General features: G+C 42.7%; 1 protein-coding gene across 5 annotated transcripts in view; it reads left to right on the forward strand.

Annotated features, from left to right (window-relative positions):
• LOC119651183 (aryl hydrocarbon receptor nuclear translocator homolog) overlaps positions 1 to 16595 on the forward strand; it is a 209787-nt gene that overhangs the window by 29959 nt on the left and 163233 nt on the right. For 3 of the 5 annotated variants that reach the window (XM_038054616.1, XM_038054614.1, XM_038054615.1), the window contains exon 2: positions 1624 to 2457. The exons of the other annotated variants lie outside the window; for them this stretch is intronic. In XM_038054616.1, the coding sequence (XP_037910544.1) occupies positions 2003 to 2457 (455 nt within the window). In that variant the 5' untranslated portion in view covers positions 1624 to 2002. The remainder of the gene's footprint in view (positions 1 to 1623; positions 2458 to 16595) is intronic. 5 annotated transcript variants of the gene reach the window in all.

The following is a 16595-nucleotide window of genomic DNA, read 5'->3' on the forward strand; positions in this document are numbered from 1 at the left end:
CAAGATTTATGTACACCTGAAGCGATGAAATAGAGTGTACAGAGCTAGTGGATAGTAAAAGATACATTTGCCCGGCATAAGATACAACGCATGTACTCTCATCATTCCTTCGATTTTAACACTAGATCTTTGCGAGTCCCATAAAACATTATTGCCCAGTCAATATTCAAATGATCCTACAAAGTGTGTAGATTCAGATTAGCATGTTATTGTGCTACTTTTATGTTATTTTGCATCAGAATGGATGGAGTTCATAGAAATATCGCGGCTAGGCTAGTTACTGAGGCGATTGTCGTTGGTCTTTCTTCTTGAACGCACAAATTAGATTAGGGGAACTTTTCAAATGGGTCAAGCGGGAGGATTCTGAGTCTAGGGGGGAGGCTGATAGCGACTGATTATTCCCGGAAGCTCGACTCAAAAGTGGGTTTTGTATGTTTGAAAAAGATAATGAAAGCGATTCTTGGAAGTGATTAGATCCTCCATTTCACCCGGATGCGAAAATTGGCCCACGCATCAGAAGCTGACTGAAAATAGATTGTGTGCACGGCGTAGCGCATTCCATTTTCCTATACCTCATGACTGAATTTCTGAGTGTTGAGGAAAACTCTTTCAAATATCCATCAACAGGTGACGATGCCCTACAGTTGTTTTACTATTGTTTTAAGAGGGAATAGCCACGGCCTTAAGGCGGCACAATATTACAGAGCGCGCGGTAATGAACTATTCCGCTAGCGAGAAGTCTAGAAAATAAATCAAGCTTGCATTTATGGAAGAGCAACACAATATAGCTCTCGAGCCAAGTTAGTAGATGGAAAATTGTTAGGTTCTAGAAAAGATACCCGAGCCGCTAACCAGTGCATTTGCCTAGTCTTGAAACTTGCATCCGTTCTGAAGTGAATGCGCTATATCTGAAAAGTTGTACAAGTTGTCCGCCTTCTCTACGCATTGAACTTAGCGACTATGTAGCTAAATAGCTAAATAGAGCTCGGGAACTAAGTATCTTTCCCAGTGATTCAAGGTGAAATTCGTTCAAGACTTTGTTCATTTTCCGTCGGTTGGAAGTATCTCATGAGCCTAGCCAGACGATGGGCCCATTGCGACTTTCAAACACATTACACTCGCTTTGCGTTGGGCCTATTATTTCAAGTGTAATCTGTACCATTTTCCGCAAATTGAAAACTTACAAACTCAGTGCTTTTCTGTATCTTTTTCTTAAGAAAACGGCTTAGATTAAAAATAGAGGTTTTCCTGCGTTCATAGTCTGTTTAACAATGTTCTCTTATGTGCTGTGATTTTCCCGCCAACCATTATAATTGGCAGAGTTGAACGTCATGCAATTTTCCACGCTAATATATTTGGGTCTACTGAGTTTGTTTTGATATCTTTTCGCCTTCACAATTTGTTGTGTTTGTGCTTTCTCGTGGTCATAAACGTAATCTAAGAAATTAAGAAATACGATATTCAAGTTTATGTTTTTTTGGACTTTCGTAGAATTACTCTACGTTCTTCGTAATTGAGCAGTGGGAGGGAATGAGGTCGACCCAGATGCGCCTGGTTCTTCTAATGCAAAATCTAGTGTTAAAAAATCGTTGGAATGATACAAATCTCATGTGTTTTATCTAGATTTCAACACAAAGATCCTTTCGTAAATTCAGAGAGTCGTAAAGAAAATGGCATAAAAAGGAAAAAATCCCGAAAGTACCTCGAGTTCTCAAAAAACCCCGATTTGTAATACGGAGTGAGTGTTCCCCCGAGCTGTAATACGTAATTTTGTGAATCATAGTGGAAAGTGATAAGCCCTTGTTTTTGTGCACTACTCGGTTTTGTAATCTCAAAGGAATTCTAGTCGCAACTTCGACAACTCAAGGAGTAAACATATCACAATTACCAGAAATACTAAAAGTGATTGTGCACCATCTCAATCACGGATCCATCAATCATCATCATCTAGCGGATCTTCGATTCAACGATCATCAAACTGGAACCCTATGACATAACAGCAATGTACGCCTATGCACCACCGCAAGGTGGTGGTGCACAAGTACCACCACATCACTATGCATCCCCACCGGCCTATCTACCTCATCATCATCATCATCACTCACCTCACCACTCATTACATCACTTGGCCAGCATAGATGGAAGTCCTTTGGGATCAGCCCACTCAACAATTGGTGTCAGTGCTAGTGCAAGTGGTGTTGCAGGTGTTGTAGGAGTTGGAGGAGTTGGTCCTTGTTCAACTCCTACAGTGATTCCTAGTAGTTTATCGACAATGCTTCCACCGCCTGGAAGTGGCGGTGGAGGTAGTGGTAGTGTTGGTGTTTCGCAACATATTCCAACAGCATCGCATTCACATGATTTGGTGGTGGGTGGTGCTAGCGGCGCTCCTGGGATGCATCATCCACATGGTCTTGAACCACAATTAACTGAATTAACATCGCAGGCGAAAAGAAGAAGGTAGTTTTGATCATAAGGTTTTAGCAATTAAAAAAGGCTTTTTAGTGTGACTTTAATGCTAGTATTCAATAAGATTTTACTCAGCCAGCTTTTTCCAACGATCCTATAGAAATTATCGGCATTTTGTAATTCATTTCGTCATGTCCCCATTTCTTTATTCCTCCTCGAGGAGGGGCCCAAAAAAACGGGAATTTCGTCATAACTTCTTTATTTCTCAATATTTTTACACCAAATTTTGATCACCTTCAAAGTATTCTACTTTGACTACAACACACTTCTCCAAATGATGCTTCCATTGTTCAAAACAGTGGCAGAACGCTTTCCTTTCATATTCCTTTTGAGTCTTGGGAACAAAAAGAAGTCACAGGGGGCTAAATCCGGTGAGTATGGGGGGTGGATAATCTGTGTCAGGACGTTTTTGGTGTGGGCCGGCACGTTGTCATAATGGAAGAACCAGTCCCTTCCGGATACTCTCCCTCAATATTTTCAAAACCTCCAAGTAGAACTTCTGGTTGGCAGTTTGACCCGGGGGAACGAACTCCGCGTGTAGAATACCTCTGCAATCGAAGAAACAAATGAGCATTGTCTTGATGTTTGACTTCCCTTGGCGAGCTTTTTTGGGACGAGAAGAGCCAGCTGTCTTGTTTCGGGGTCATATCCATAGCACCAGGATTCATCACCAGTAATCACCTTGGAAAAAAATTCAGGGTCCTCTTCGAGCTGATTTTGAAGCTCAAAACATGCCTTTGCTCCCTGTGAGAAGGCGCGGGACGAATCTGGCTGCAACCCTTCTCATGTGCAAATCTTCGGATAAAATTCTTTGAATTGAACTCCATGACATTCCCGACATTTCACAGAGTTGATCAATGGTGCGGCGACGGTCTTCATCAATTTTTGACGTTGAGGGCGTCCTGAACAAAGTTGGTCTTCAATAGATATTTCTCCATTTTTAAAACGTGAAAACCAATAAGGCAGCATCGCTATAAGCAATCTTAAGCATTACAATAGTTTCCGCGGCCGATTTCCCCAACAGGAAACAAAATTTCACAGCGTTGACAATCTCGACAATCTGCCATTACGTTTTCGCCGAAATGTTAAAAGTTGTTTTACTACAAAAAATCTCACAAGCGAACCGATGCACTCACAGCGACACAATTTCGCAAGTGGTTCCCGAAATATCGGTGTTTGCAAGGCTAATAAATATGACTAGCGAAAAGAAATGGCAAGTCTTCATTATTCGAAATAACTTAATCCTTCGAAATACTGTGAGATTAAACTTAGATGGATTCGTCGAGTGCTTCTCGCAATACGCTCACTTGATTGTGCAGCGGGTTTCAGATCGGTAATGCTCACGGCGGTACAGTTCCGGCAATAATCAAAAAGTATTTCCACCTTGAGATCATCGCGGAAGCTGGTGGCCGATAGTCCCCAGCGAAGCCGCGGCATCATCAATACCGCGTCACATTGCGGCCAATAGCTTTATGCATCTCTAGCGACTTTGAGAATTCTACCTTGAATCAATGATTATGTCGCGACTACTTTGTGGTGCAGTTACTTCTATGTGGTTGCACCGCCAGAAGATCCGCTTCGCTGTTATTGATTTGAGTGGCCAAAAAGATCCATGGAGAATTCGTTCGTTCGTTAGGCTGATCCAAACCAGTGCTGACAATGCTAGTAACCAGATAAAAATTAAAGTCCTAAGGGTCTACCAAAACGATCATCCTTACATAGAGGTGAAACATCTGTAGTTGAAATTATGAACCAGACACAGTCGGTTATGTCGGTATGGCGGATCTCATTTGATATGTGTTCAGGAACAACATACCTGCGGAGCCTTTCCAGATCATTCAACGAATGTCGAAAAAGCGTTGAGACAGCGCAGTTTCCAATAACGGGAACAAAAGTATATTGGAGTTCGTTTTAGGGGTTATCTGCTTACGACGAATGCATATCTGTCAGCTTTCCAACCAAGGAAATTTGTTTTCGTTATAGAATCAACCTGTGTGAGAAATTGTGCATGCCAAACGAAGGGTATTGAGTCTAGTGTCTAGTCAACATATATGATCCAATCGGGTGGTTGTTGCCCGTCATAATGAGGCTGAGTGAAGCGTCAGATGGTGGATATGCCGCGGGTCGTGTACAATCGTCGGAGGTCCAAAAAGGGTTTCGACGTACGACTAATTGCTGCTCGGGGACGGGTAACGCCTCTTCAGATACGAATAAACCAGCGTGCCCAAATATGCCCTATCCCAAAACTTGAATTGGAGAGCGTAGTCCTTCTGATAGAGCCTGCCTGGGTGATATTCCAATAAAGTTTATAGGTTACACTGACTCTGAAGTCGTTCTGTGTTGGATCCGCCGTCAAAAACCAGCTGAAAACAAGTTCGGCAGACCACCGTCTCTGCAGAAAGAGTTTCCTCAAACAGAGTACTTTCCTTCGTAACTAGAAAGAGTAGCGCACTTGATTGAGGAAATTACGGAATAAGAATCTTCATCAAACTTCATAAAGCGGTTTTCGAGCTTATCGCGCCTCCTAAACGTTGCAAGATGCCTGCGCTGGAGGAGCTTTGGGTCGGGACCTTTTTCAGTTCAGGAGCTAGAACGGGCTGAATGAAAAGGAATCATTTGTTGTCAACATTTAACCCTTTTGTGGAAGGGACTCCCGGACTCCTTCGCATAGAAGGTCGTTTAGAAGAGGCGCTTCTGTCTTCTGAGTTCTCGCTTGCTTTCGTTAACATCCCGAAGAACCTGAGGGTCATCGGACGCCCACTTTGTTAGAGAGAATTTCGCCTCTAATGTTTCTGACAGTTTTTTAAGTGTCTTGGCCTTCTCCAAACTATCTGCCCCATATAAAAAGCGCGTTTGATAATCCATTGAATATCCTTATCGCTGGTGTTATCTTCTGCCGCCTGATGAAGGGTTCAGATGGTTTGCCAAGAGGCGTAATCCACGATATAAGTAACGGTTCTCAGGAAGTACTCCATCATTCGCTATTTGTTCTACATAAACTCCTAAATCTATTCTGATCCTCCGTCCTTAACAATATCTGTCTGTAAATTTTGATAATGTCACGATGTCAAATATATGGTTCTGCAATTTCGGACCGGGGTGAATTACTTCATTGAGACTGAGCTCATTTGAGGACGGGCTCGATGCGTTAAATACATTCCGCAACTTCGTGCGCGTGGCGTTTTGCCGCAATATACTCAGGTATGGGATGTAATATACTTCTCTCGAAGTATCCTTGTGCAAACATCTTGGCACCTCCGCCATATTTCCCATGGTCAAATATTCACGCATTTTTCGCAATTTTTCTTGGCACAGAAGCTGCCATACCACCTTATGATACAAGTTGCATAGTTTGATGTTATCGCTCGCAAGGAGTTGGGACTATGTGCCTTCCTTCCCACGTTCGATAATAATTTGTGGTACAGCTCCTCACATGCCTGATCATCAGCGAGATTAGCTTCCTCCTTACTCAGTGGTATATTCCAAAACGTTCTTAACCGTGTAACCAGTTCCTCCAACGATATGTGGACTGGGGTAAATTGCGAGACGGGACACTCTGCTGGTCCTAACTCTATCCATTCCAGTTTTTTGTTTTGGAGTAGGAAACTCTCAACGATTTCTACTCCATTTACTATTAACTGCGGTAAAATATTTGAGTCCAGCAAAACATGGATGTGCAACGCGTACTCCGTTACGAAGTTCGTCAACTTTTTCCTTTGTAAAAGTTCCTTTATACGTCGCGGAACTTGCGGGAGACAATCTTTGGTTCTCCACTTTCGTTTTTATCTTGAACCTATTTTCTAACTGAAAAGTAACCTCAACTACCGCCGAAACATGTCCGGCTGATACTCCCCCACGCCAGAGGCCTCGATGCTTGTCTTTTTCTTTTTTAACCGAAGATTTTGGACTAAATCCTCGGTTATATACTCGCTCTGGTTTCCTTAATCGATAAGACATCACACCGGAATTCCCTGGCCATCTTTCCCGCAAGCTTGACGATGGCTGTTGGAAGAATTTTTCTGGAGCTTGACAACTCTGACGAATTCTTTGCATAATGACTGACGCTGTCTGTGGATGGATGATTCTCCATACGAGGTTTTACCGAATGCAGATGAGTAACATGATGTTTTTTGAAAATATCGCACTTGAGATACTTGCGCCTCCTGCAAAGTTCTCCTTTCTTGAACTTATGGGGGGCACAGTAGGAATAGTGACCAAGCAACTTTTTCTTTTCTGCCAATTTTGAACATCAGGATGAATTCCCATACAGATAAAATACTTTAAATTTGACGATTTCTCCTAGTTAGCGAGAAGTGTGACTTATTTATGCTTTTTTTCTTGCTCCTGGAGTCATCATATTGCTGCAATCCACTCAATTCTTCGCAACCGGGAGACATTAACACATATCTGTTCTCGAGGAACTGGTGAACCTCCTCAATTGTGATGGGAATTCCTCATGGGTTAAAACATCCATTTTCGCATCAAGATAAGAAGGATGAATGGCACCCCTTCAGCAGCGTTATATCCTGCCTTGAGGAGGTTCTGGACCGCGGATTGCATTGTGCTCAGGGCTGTCCCTAGCGTTTTGGGATCTTTCTGCGAGATTTGAGGTAGGTCAAGTGCCTGGATTTCCTTCTCTATTAGGGCTCGTCGATTTGTGTATCGTCGATCCAACAGATCCCATGCTTGAGCAAAGTTTTCCCCATAGACCCCCAGGTGATCTATCACCCGCTTTGCGTGGCTCCTCAACTTAATTTGGAACATCATCAGACGTTCCGCACTACCAATATCGGATCAGTTATAAACCGAGTTGAGTAGATTTTTGAACGACTCATAGTGACTAATATCTCCCTGAAACACAGGGATTTCTGGCACTACGGGACTAGGTCTTGGAAGGCAAATTCTCTATAGGAGAGTATGCCTTTATATCCTCAGCAATCAGTGGCCTTGTTCCCCCGAACCTTAATGGGGGGGATTTGGTCCTTTGTACTGCGCGCTACTCAATCCCCGTCGGCTTGGATCCTGTTTCCGTTAAAGTTTATACTCGAGCCTTTGGCATTCAAATGATTTCGAAACTCATTGCGGTTTAATTTTGCCGACTGTTCAACATTATCCCTCATTTCCTCGAGTCCCTTCATGGTTCCCTCTTCATTTAATTTAGGGTCATTGCTGATAGGACTACTTGGTCCCTCTACCTGAAGATATTCCTTTTAAAAGAGGGTCTTCTAATTCTCGTAGATGATCGTCGATCAAACTATCCTCGAGAACCAACCTAGCATGGACTCCACTGATGAATTCTCTGGCCCTTGCGTAGGTGGTGTTCATAAGCGCAAACTTATTTCCACGGAAGTACACCAGGTCTGCGCTTGTTTTAAATTCCAGAAGTCTCTTATGATTCTGAGGGAATTCAACGTAGGTCTGCTGGATCTTCTGCAATGCATCCTGAAATTTTTCAAAACTCCGCTTTACTAGTCTCAATTTACAAAAACTTTCACTTATTTCTTCAGACGATGCTGCTGTTCTCAACTAAATGGCATCTGCGATACATGGAGATAGGAAAGCCATCTATGAAACCACAGATCCTTCTCTGGAAATGGGCAGTGACTTTTATGTTACCAAATTTCTGCCGGGCGCCAAAGTGGAGGCCTCAATCATTTGGGAGGATTGGAATTCCTAGAGAGACAGCTATCTGAAAAATTAGATCCCATGGAACTCAGAAGGGTGGAAGACAGAAGTTGGAACAGAATGTCGATAAGTAATTTCAGCCAGATGTGTATGCTGTAAACCTGTGCGTCTGAGAGTCTACGGAAAAAGTACAGGCCTTTAAAACCACATAGTCCCCTTGACAGCCAAGTTCCTTGAAAAGGTGCCGCAAGCCAGATCTAAATTGGTGTGAGAATTCGTCAAGATTGGCTCCCACGGATGGATCCGGCCCCTAATATAAGGGATACAAACACTTGTGTCCGACGAATCACCTGCATTGTAACTCAATTGTTGGTTGCCTTTTTCAGATATTAGTTAAAAGAATGTAGTGTCTTAGCTTCTTTGCTATAAAAGACAACAATCTATTACCATAAATTAGTATAATTTCATACTTATTCCCTTCTCTCTACACAAATTTCCTCTGGTTATATCTATCAAGTGTGAGGACAGAAACAAACACAGAATAAACAATATACACAGTTCTGTGTCAAGAAACCGCGCATAGAAACAATTCTAGAATAAATAGAAGACGTCGAATCTTGAATCTTTTCGAAGTTACCCACAGTAAGTCCGCTATTACACCCAATTAACATACAATGAATATTGCATACAATTTCTATCAAAGTGAATTGAAGAAACAATGACGCCGGTCATAATGAATATATGAACGATGACGTCAATCGATTCTGTGGCATTTCTAATGAGTCAAGATATTTTCTTTCGAAATCAGATATCATTTACAAATAATTATTTTATTACAGTAGTAATGAAAAGATACAATACAAAATGGGTAAATTGAATGTCTCCAATGCCAAATAGGATAGGACGGGCACCAAGTGGCTGTGTATCAGCGACGGGTATCTTCCATACAAGTCCCTCTAGCAAGCGTACTTATACTGAATTGAGCGGTGATAAAAGATATTCCAATACTTGGTGACGAGATTTAAGATAAACTATATGAGCAGAAGATTGAATGCGTTTATTTCCTACACAAAAGACATTGGATTTCCCAAGCTACTGTAGAATTCTTGCTTTTTCGCGTTGTCTTGTAATTTGTTTTGTGCGCTCGATTGGACTTTTTCTAAGCCCGGGACATAATTTCATTGAAACTCGTGCAAGGTGAAACGCTAGAATTTCGTTTTTAACTTATTTTCTATTCCGATCAGAACTAATAGAAAATTCGCCAATGATTTATGCAAATTTAATGTAGTTTAAATCGTCGATTGGTGAATGGCCAATACTTAAATTTGCAATATCTGAGAATTTATTGTCGCTGTTAACTCCAGAAACCAGTTTTTAGATAAAGCAATCAAATCAAATAAAAAGATAGTAAAAGTGTATTTCATTGTCTGAGACTGTGTAATTTTATTAGCTTATGGTAATTGTTTCCGACTCCACTTAGATAGATTTCAAATAAACTGTGAAAGGAAAAAAGATATTTCAGCTGAAGACTGAGGCCAAGAAAAACAAAAATGATGACCACGCGATCGAGCTCGAATATCGTAAAAAGATCGCCATTGGTGAAGGTAGTACCAGTATCTGCCGGACCCTTATCTCTTCAAAATTTCATCAAAATGGACAAACCATGATTCACATCGGGATCAACACAAAAAGATAAGAACCACTAAAATATTATTGAGAAGATTGTTTCAAGCTTCTTCGCGTCACACGGAACGGGTAGAGAAAACTCCCCTGCGTTGATGGGGATTCTACGCTAAATTAGTATTTGATTATCGGAGTAAACAGCGTTCTATAAGAACAGAGCAGCTTTGTCAGTACAAAGTGTTATTATATTTGTATGATAGCAAACACACATGTTCTACTGATATCAATTTGCCGCTCTTTCTTCGGAACATGTCGCTTATCAGTTTAGATTGACTGGCCAAGCAAGCTTTACATAGCCAAATATTTCAAAATGACATTTAACTTTAATGAAGGAATGAGTTACATCTAGTGGGGACAGAAGGATATACCTTATTGTGATTCTCATGTAACTGATGAAAGAATATTTTCTCCATTCAAGGGGATCAACACAGTATTTGCTAGATACACGGTAAAATTTGCCAGAAAGGTGACGGGAACACCCAATCTTTTAGTTGTCAAATCTCTGAAAATTGTGATCAGCGATATGAATCCCCTCTACACAAAGGAATTCCTGAAAACCTCATCATTTGCGACAGTGATAACCGTTCCTTCTGTAGTAAAAATAGAGGACTCCTCTACAGCGGTCGTCATTCCCACCTCATCATTAACGGCGCAACAACCGGTATTCGGTCTAGGACTGCCTTACTAATTAACTCCAGACATCCCGGTTTTGCGCCGAGGCCCACCAATTCGATATCCCTAAAACCTGTCTGGTGTTCTGGCCATCGCTCCATCTTAGGCAGGATCTGCCTCGTCTTCTTTTTCTACCATAGATATTGCCCTTATAGATTTTCCGGGCTGGATCATCTTCATCCATACGAATTAAGTGACCCACCCACCGTAACCTATTGAGCCGGATTTAATCCACAACCTGACGGTCATGGTATCGTTCATAGATTTCGTCGTTATGTAGGCTACGGAATCGTCCATCCTCATGTGGGGGGCCAAAAATTTTTCGGAGGATTCTTCTCTCGAACGCGGCCAAGAGTTCGCAATTCTTCATTCCCACACTTTCAATTAAAAAATATTAGGTTGGATGAATGCATAGGTAATTCGTGTGGGATCAGGTTTTATGACCGAATACCTGCAGACTGTCGACTTATTGCATGTCTTACCAAAGTTCGTTTAAGTCCCGCCCTATTTACTTGATTCAGGAGATATTTGACTAGTTGCACTTTGTCAAGTTTTTTTTTCAACATAGCCGCCGTCCCTTTCGATGTTAATGATGAGACAAGGGATATCTGTGTGGCTGCACAGCGAAGACGTAAGTCACCGACTGCATCGCCGGCAGTGTAAACGCCTCCGCCGATGCACTGAACTACCCCCGGTACATCTGGCGACCTGGCACGAAATGGGTGCGATGCACTTCCTTCTGTTTCCGACCGCCAACCAGAGCGGATTCTTCGAGTTGTGCAGCGCTACGAAGACATTTAAGAGATTTATCTACTCTGTCCTACGAAACTTAAACTTCTGTTTCGTTTACATGCAAGATGTTTTGGTTGCCTCTTCCTCCGAATCAACCAGACCCAGACAAGGTTGAAACGTTCAAAAACTTTCCCCTGTCAACCAAAGTAAAAAATCTGCGAAGGTTCTTAGGCATATTGAACTTCTATCGTTGTTTTTTGCTCAAGGCCGCTCGTTACCAAGCGATCCTCAACACTTATTTGTCTGGGTCCAAAATGAAAGACTCTCGCGAGGTTGCATGGTCTACTGAGGTTGTTTAGGCGTTTGAAACCGTCGAACAACAGCTAGTTGATGCTACACTGTTGGCATTTTCTCGGCGAGATGCACTCCTAGTCATGTTCTTCGATGCCGTTCTTCACCAATGGGTGAACCTCACTTGAAAACCGTTCAGCTTCTTCTCGAAAAAACTCAATGTAAACGCAGCGCAAACGATCGTGAGTTACTCGCTGCTTATCTCTCCATTAAATATTTCCGTTTCTCTCCCTCTCTCACGGACCACACGCCCCCACGTCCGCGATTCAGCAAAATCGCGACAAAGCATCTCCTCGTCAATTTTGGCAACTGAGCTTCATCAGTCAATTTTCTTCCGGCATGCAACGCGTGTCTAGAAAAGACAATGTCGTTCCGGACGCTTTGTCACGAATCTCTCAGGTTACAGCCCTCGCTGCAGTCGATTATACGGCAATTGTTGAGTCGCAGAAAGACGATCCAGAGCTCCAGAGCCTGAGAACAAAGTCCAAATGCAATTACATGGAGTTTTCTATCGGCGGCTCAAACTCCTACTTATTCTGCGATAGCTCAGACAAGGGACCTAGGCCATTTATTCCAAACGATTTTCGGAAGGAAGTATTCCACGCAGTGCACGTTCTTGCGCACTCAGTCATCAGGACGACGAATCGTCCATAAACAAGGACGTGCTGTTCGGCCAGACAGTTCATTGCTTGCTAGAAGTGTAAGGTCAACAAGCGCTTGCACACCATCCACTTCGACATCATTCGCCCGTTGCGAGACTCGCACTTATACATTTATTGCCTCAGAATCATCGACAGGTTTATGCGGTGGCCTGAAGCTGTACTTCTGACTGACATTACCACACAATCATTTGCCGAGGCCCTCTGTGGAGAGTGGATCCAGCACTTTGGTGTACCAGCTATAATCATCACGAACCAGGGAATGCAGTTTGAGTCTACTCTTTTGTTGGAGATAAACGCCACAGGATCACTGCTGCAACTTTGGCATCGGACACTAAAGGCCGCCTTAATGGTTCGTAACGGTCCGTCGTGATGGCAGTCCTTGCTTTTCGTCATTTTCCCCCTTCGCATAGCCAATTGAGAGGAGTTCACGGTCAGCCCCGCGGAGGTGGTGTACGCGGAGAATTTGCGGCTCCTCGCGACCCTGATATCCAGGGTTAAGCGACTTCAATATGCTGCTTCACGTCCCTAAGTTTTCGAGACTGCCGCCGGCTCAACGTTTCCGGGAGATCGATACTCCCATGGACCTTAAGACATGCTCGCAGTTCGCCATTAGGGTGGACGCTCCTCGGAAGCCACTGTAACCACCCTTTTAGAGTCCTGGAACGACGGGAGCATTCCTTCCTTGTCGAGACTAAGTTTTTGCGAACCGGGGGCTGCCCCAAAAAAAGCATCCACGAAGCGTCAGGTTCGTCCGGTAGCATCATTGGTGAGATCACGGTCTGGGTTCCTCCGCTAAATCCGCGCGGTTTCAGCTGGAGGCGGAGTAATGTTGCGACACAACGGAGACGTGAACCACCGACTGCATCGCCGACAGTGTAAACGCCTTCACTGATGCATTGAACTACTGCTGGCACATCTGGTGGCCTGGTACTGTCAATTTTATGAATTTCAAATATAAAATAAAACGGAACATAGAGTTTGTTGATATTAATTGTGATGTGGAAGTTGGGATGGGAGCTATCGCTACACTTGCCTCGAAATCATCTGCCAACTGTTTCGCTCAGTTGCTCAACTCCCCTTTCATCTCCTCTACCCTTCGAAACCCATTCATTTCTACCTTGAAAGACAGATGGTAATTTGAAGATGCCAAGTCAAGAGAAGGCGGGAGCTGGTGAAAAACGTACCATTCAAACGAGCACATGAATTACTTTGTGGTGTTGGTCCTGTGAGCTCTGGCAATGTTGTACGAACTTCGTTTTAGTGGTTTAACGTGTCATTTAGATTTAACACCATTGTGTACATAAAACACGAATTGATTTTATGACCATAATCAGAGCCCTGCTGTGACAACGACGGTACCAGTCTATACTGAATGCATTTCTTAGCTTTCAAACTGGTTGATGCAAGACCAACCCATATCTCAATGCTTGAGGTCCGAAAGTCCTTTGTCCGCGTGGACATAACCACAACCCCCATGAATCTCTCACTAGGGGGCCAACCGCTAATAACCGGTCTTAGAACACAAGCCCCAGGAATTCTCCTAACACATGAACTCAGAGTTTTATACCAGTTCTCATAGTACCAGATAACCTCTGGTGAGGTTTCGTGGTGGTAGCCACTTCAGATGACTCCCCGTGCGGATCCGGATTTGATCTTGGACCATGTGCTTACTGCATCACGACCAGCAAGTCAAAGTGAGCACAGCATCTCCCGATGTCACCACGTGGAGATTTTTTTCGCCCACTTAGTTATGATACGATCGACAGGGTTGCTGTCCCGTTTTCCACTTGCCACCCTAGAGCACCCGGCATTGTCGTGCAGCAGAGGGGCTCTCTTTGTCAGTATGCCCTTCCTTTCATTCTAAATCGCCGATTTTTAAATTTTGACAACCCAAAACCTTATTAAAATCGATTCGATTTTTGCCTGTCTGTCTGTCACATCCGATTTACTCGAAAATGGCAAAACCAATTGTCACGAAATTTGGTAAGAAGATGTGGTCTGTGAATCACTTTACATATAGCCAGTGGCGCCATTTAGTGTTGAATTTGAGGACGGACATGTGAAAGGGGAGTGTCAAATTTTATTTAACAAAATATGGTCATGTGGGGTATTAAATGAAAGAGCTCGATTAATACTTTTCGAAAATGATCTTGTTTAACTTTTTTAAGATCAATCAATCAATCAAATTGATGCCTTTATGGCCCTAATACATGAATGCCATTGGTTTTGGCTGAAATTGTGGTTTCGAATTTTTCGGTCTAAGGTGAAGATGAGGTAGAGCAGGAACGAATCTCTTGCATTCGGTCTCTTCACCGATCGAGCTCAATCTACCGCGCAACAAGAAGAACCCGAAGGTAATGCAAAACATAACTCAATCTGTCAGCGCTTCCCAGCATCTCTCTGACAACTTTGTCTGGAGAGAGCTGCCCTGTGTCTGCGTAAAGTTGCTGATTATCTACAAGAGAAGAAAGGTGCGTTGTAGAGATCAGGATATCGCACCTTTCCAGTCTTGTGCTGGTACGATAAAACCTCCATGCTCACTTAGAAGTTGGGTATGGAAATAGTCAATCTCATCATGCTTTCCATTCAGTCACGCGTAGCCCATTCGCCACTTGATTCCAAAGCAACGAGGACGGTCACCCGGATATTTTGCGTTGTCATTTTTCCAGCCAACCACCTCTAAGGACAGGCTCTACACTTCCTAGGCAAAATCGTGCCTATTTTATGGGAATTGATTGCAAAGGATCTGATAAAGATATCGAAACAAATTCTTTTTTTATTGAAAGGCACATCCTTCTACTTTCACACTGTATTTTTGAACAATTGCAAAATTGAATTCCACGACCTTGGAAAGCCCTTGCAAGTCGCGAAAGAAAACCTTAGGTGCCATTTTTGTTTGCTATCGATCATATGGGTTATCTGAAATAAAAAAAAAATGATATATTTTTTAATAAACGGTTGTCTTGGCTATGATCGGCCGAAGCAAATTTTTTGCAATGTGAAATTTGTTTAAACCAATGCAATTTTGAAAAAAAAACCTTTTTTCGCATCTAAGTCCTTTGGGGCCTGTAAAAAAATGAAAATCGTGCTTGACCGACCAGACAGGAATGTTTACTGAACAAATGAAAAAAAAAAATTGAGTCGATTCGATAAATACTTCTAGTGAAAGTCATACAAGCAAGTCTGAACAAGGTAACTTTTGGGAAATCCCGTTTAAAGATAGAAACAAGTCGGGAAACCGGAAGCTGGACGCTTCAGGTACGAAAGGTTTTGTGTATTTCTTAGTACGTAGCACGTAATATATATCCATATATCATGTGAGAGTATCCACTTTCGGGTGATATTGACATTCATAGTCTTCAATTTTCAAAGAAGCAACAAATTGGTGGTATTATAACTTTGTTAGTAATGGTGCGATTTCCACCAAACTTGGTAAGATCATGCTCTATATTATAGCCTATATCACTGCAAAATTTCATGGTACTAGGATGAACCTAAGGGGGGTTTCTAACCAATTACAAAAAATTGTAGTAATATACTATTATTAACTTTATTTAAACAGATATCGGCATGGAAGGTATTTCGGAGCCCAGGCACCATATAGTGGCAGCCTCCTGATTTTTTCAGATTTTGCGGTTTGGTAGTTTCTGAGAATGGCCCCCTTAAAGAAGTGATCACTTTCAACCCCCCGCGCTCCCCACCCTTCCAACGAATGTCAAAACTAAGATCGGCTTTGAAAAGTACTAATCGAGACCTTTAATTTGATACCCCACATGACTATATTTGATGAAAAAAAATTTTACACTCCCTTTTGCATGTATGGGGACCCCCCTTAAATTCAACGTAAAAGGATGTAATTCACTGTATGCGTGAGCGTTCAGAGTTCCCACCTTTTTACCAAATTTAGTGTCAATCGCTATAACCGTCTCCGAGAAAAATGTGTGTGACGGACAGACAGACAGACAGACGGGCAGACAGACATTAAACCGATTTTAATAGGGTTTTGTGTTTACACAAAACCTTAAAAAACGATATAAAACTTATTGGGGAACTTACACATTAATCCGCTATGCCAGGGCCGTAAAGCTTTGTCCCGAATTTGCTCCACGTTGGCCACATTCCTCCCCCTCTGCTCAATCCGAGCCCTTTTTGTCGCGTCACTGACGCTGTGCTCAGAGCGGTCTATACCGTTTTCGTCGAGTCGAGCGGCGTACGTTTCAGCGTGAGATCCCAAGGTGATTCCCATGACTTCCATAGTTTGAGAATCTATGTGAATCCTTCGTTGAAGATTAGCACCGCCAAAAAAGTCGAAACTTCGATTAACTGCCTCCCCGAATCTAAATGTTTGGGACACAAGCTCCAAATACTGCCGTTGCGTACCTCATTGTTATTTTGGACATGGGC

This window comes from Hermetia illucens, chromosome 3 (genome assembly GCF_905115235.1).
Source record: "Hermetia illucens chromosome 3, iHerIll2.2.curated.20191125, whole genome shotgun sequence".
Classification (NCBI taxonomy): Eukaryota; Metazoa; Arthropoda; class Insecta; order Diptera; family Stratiomyidae; genus Hermetia; species Hermetia illucens.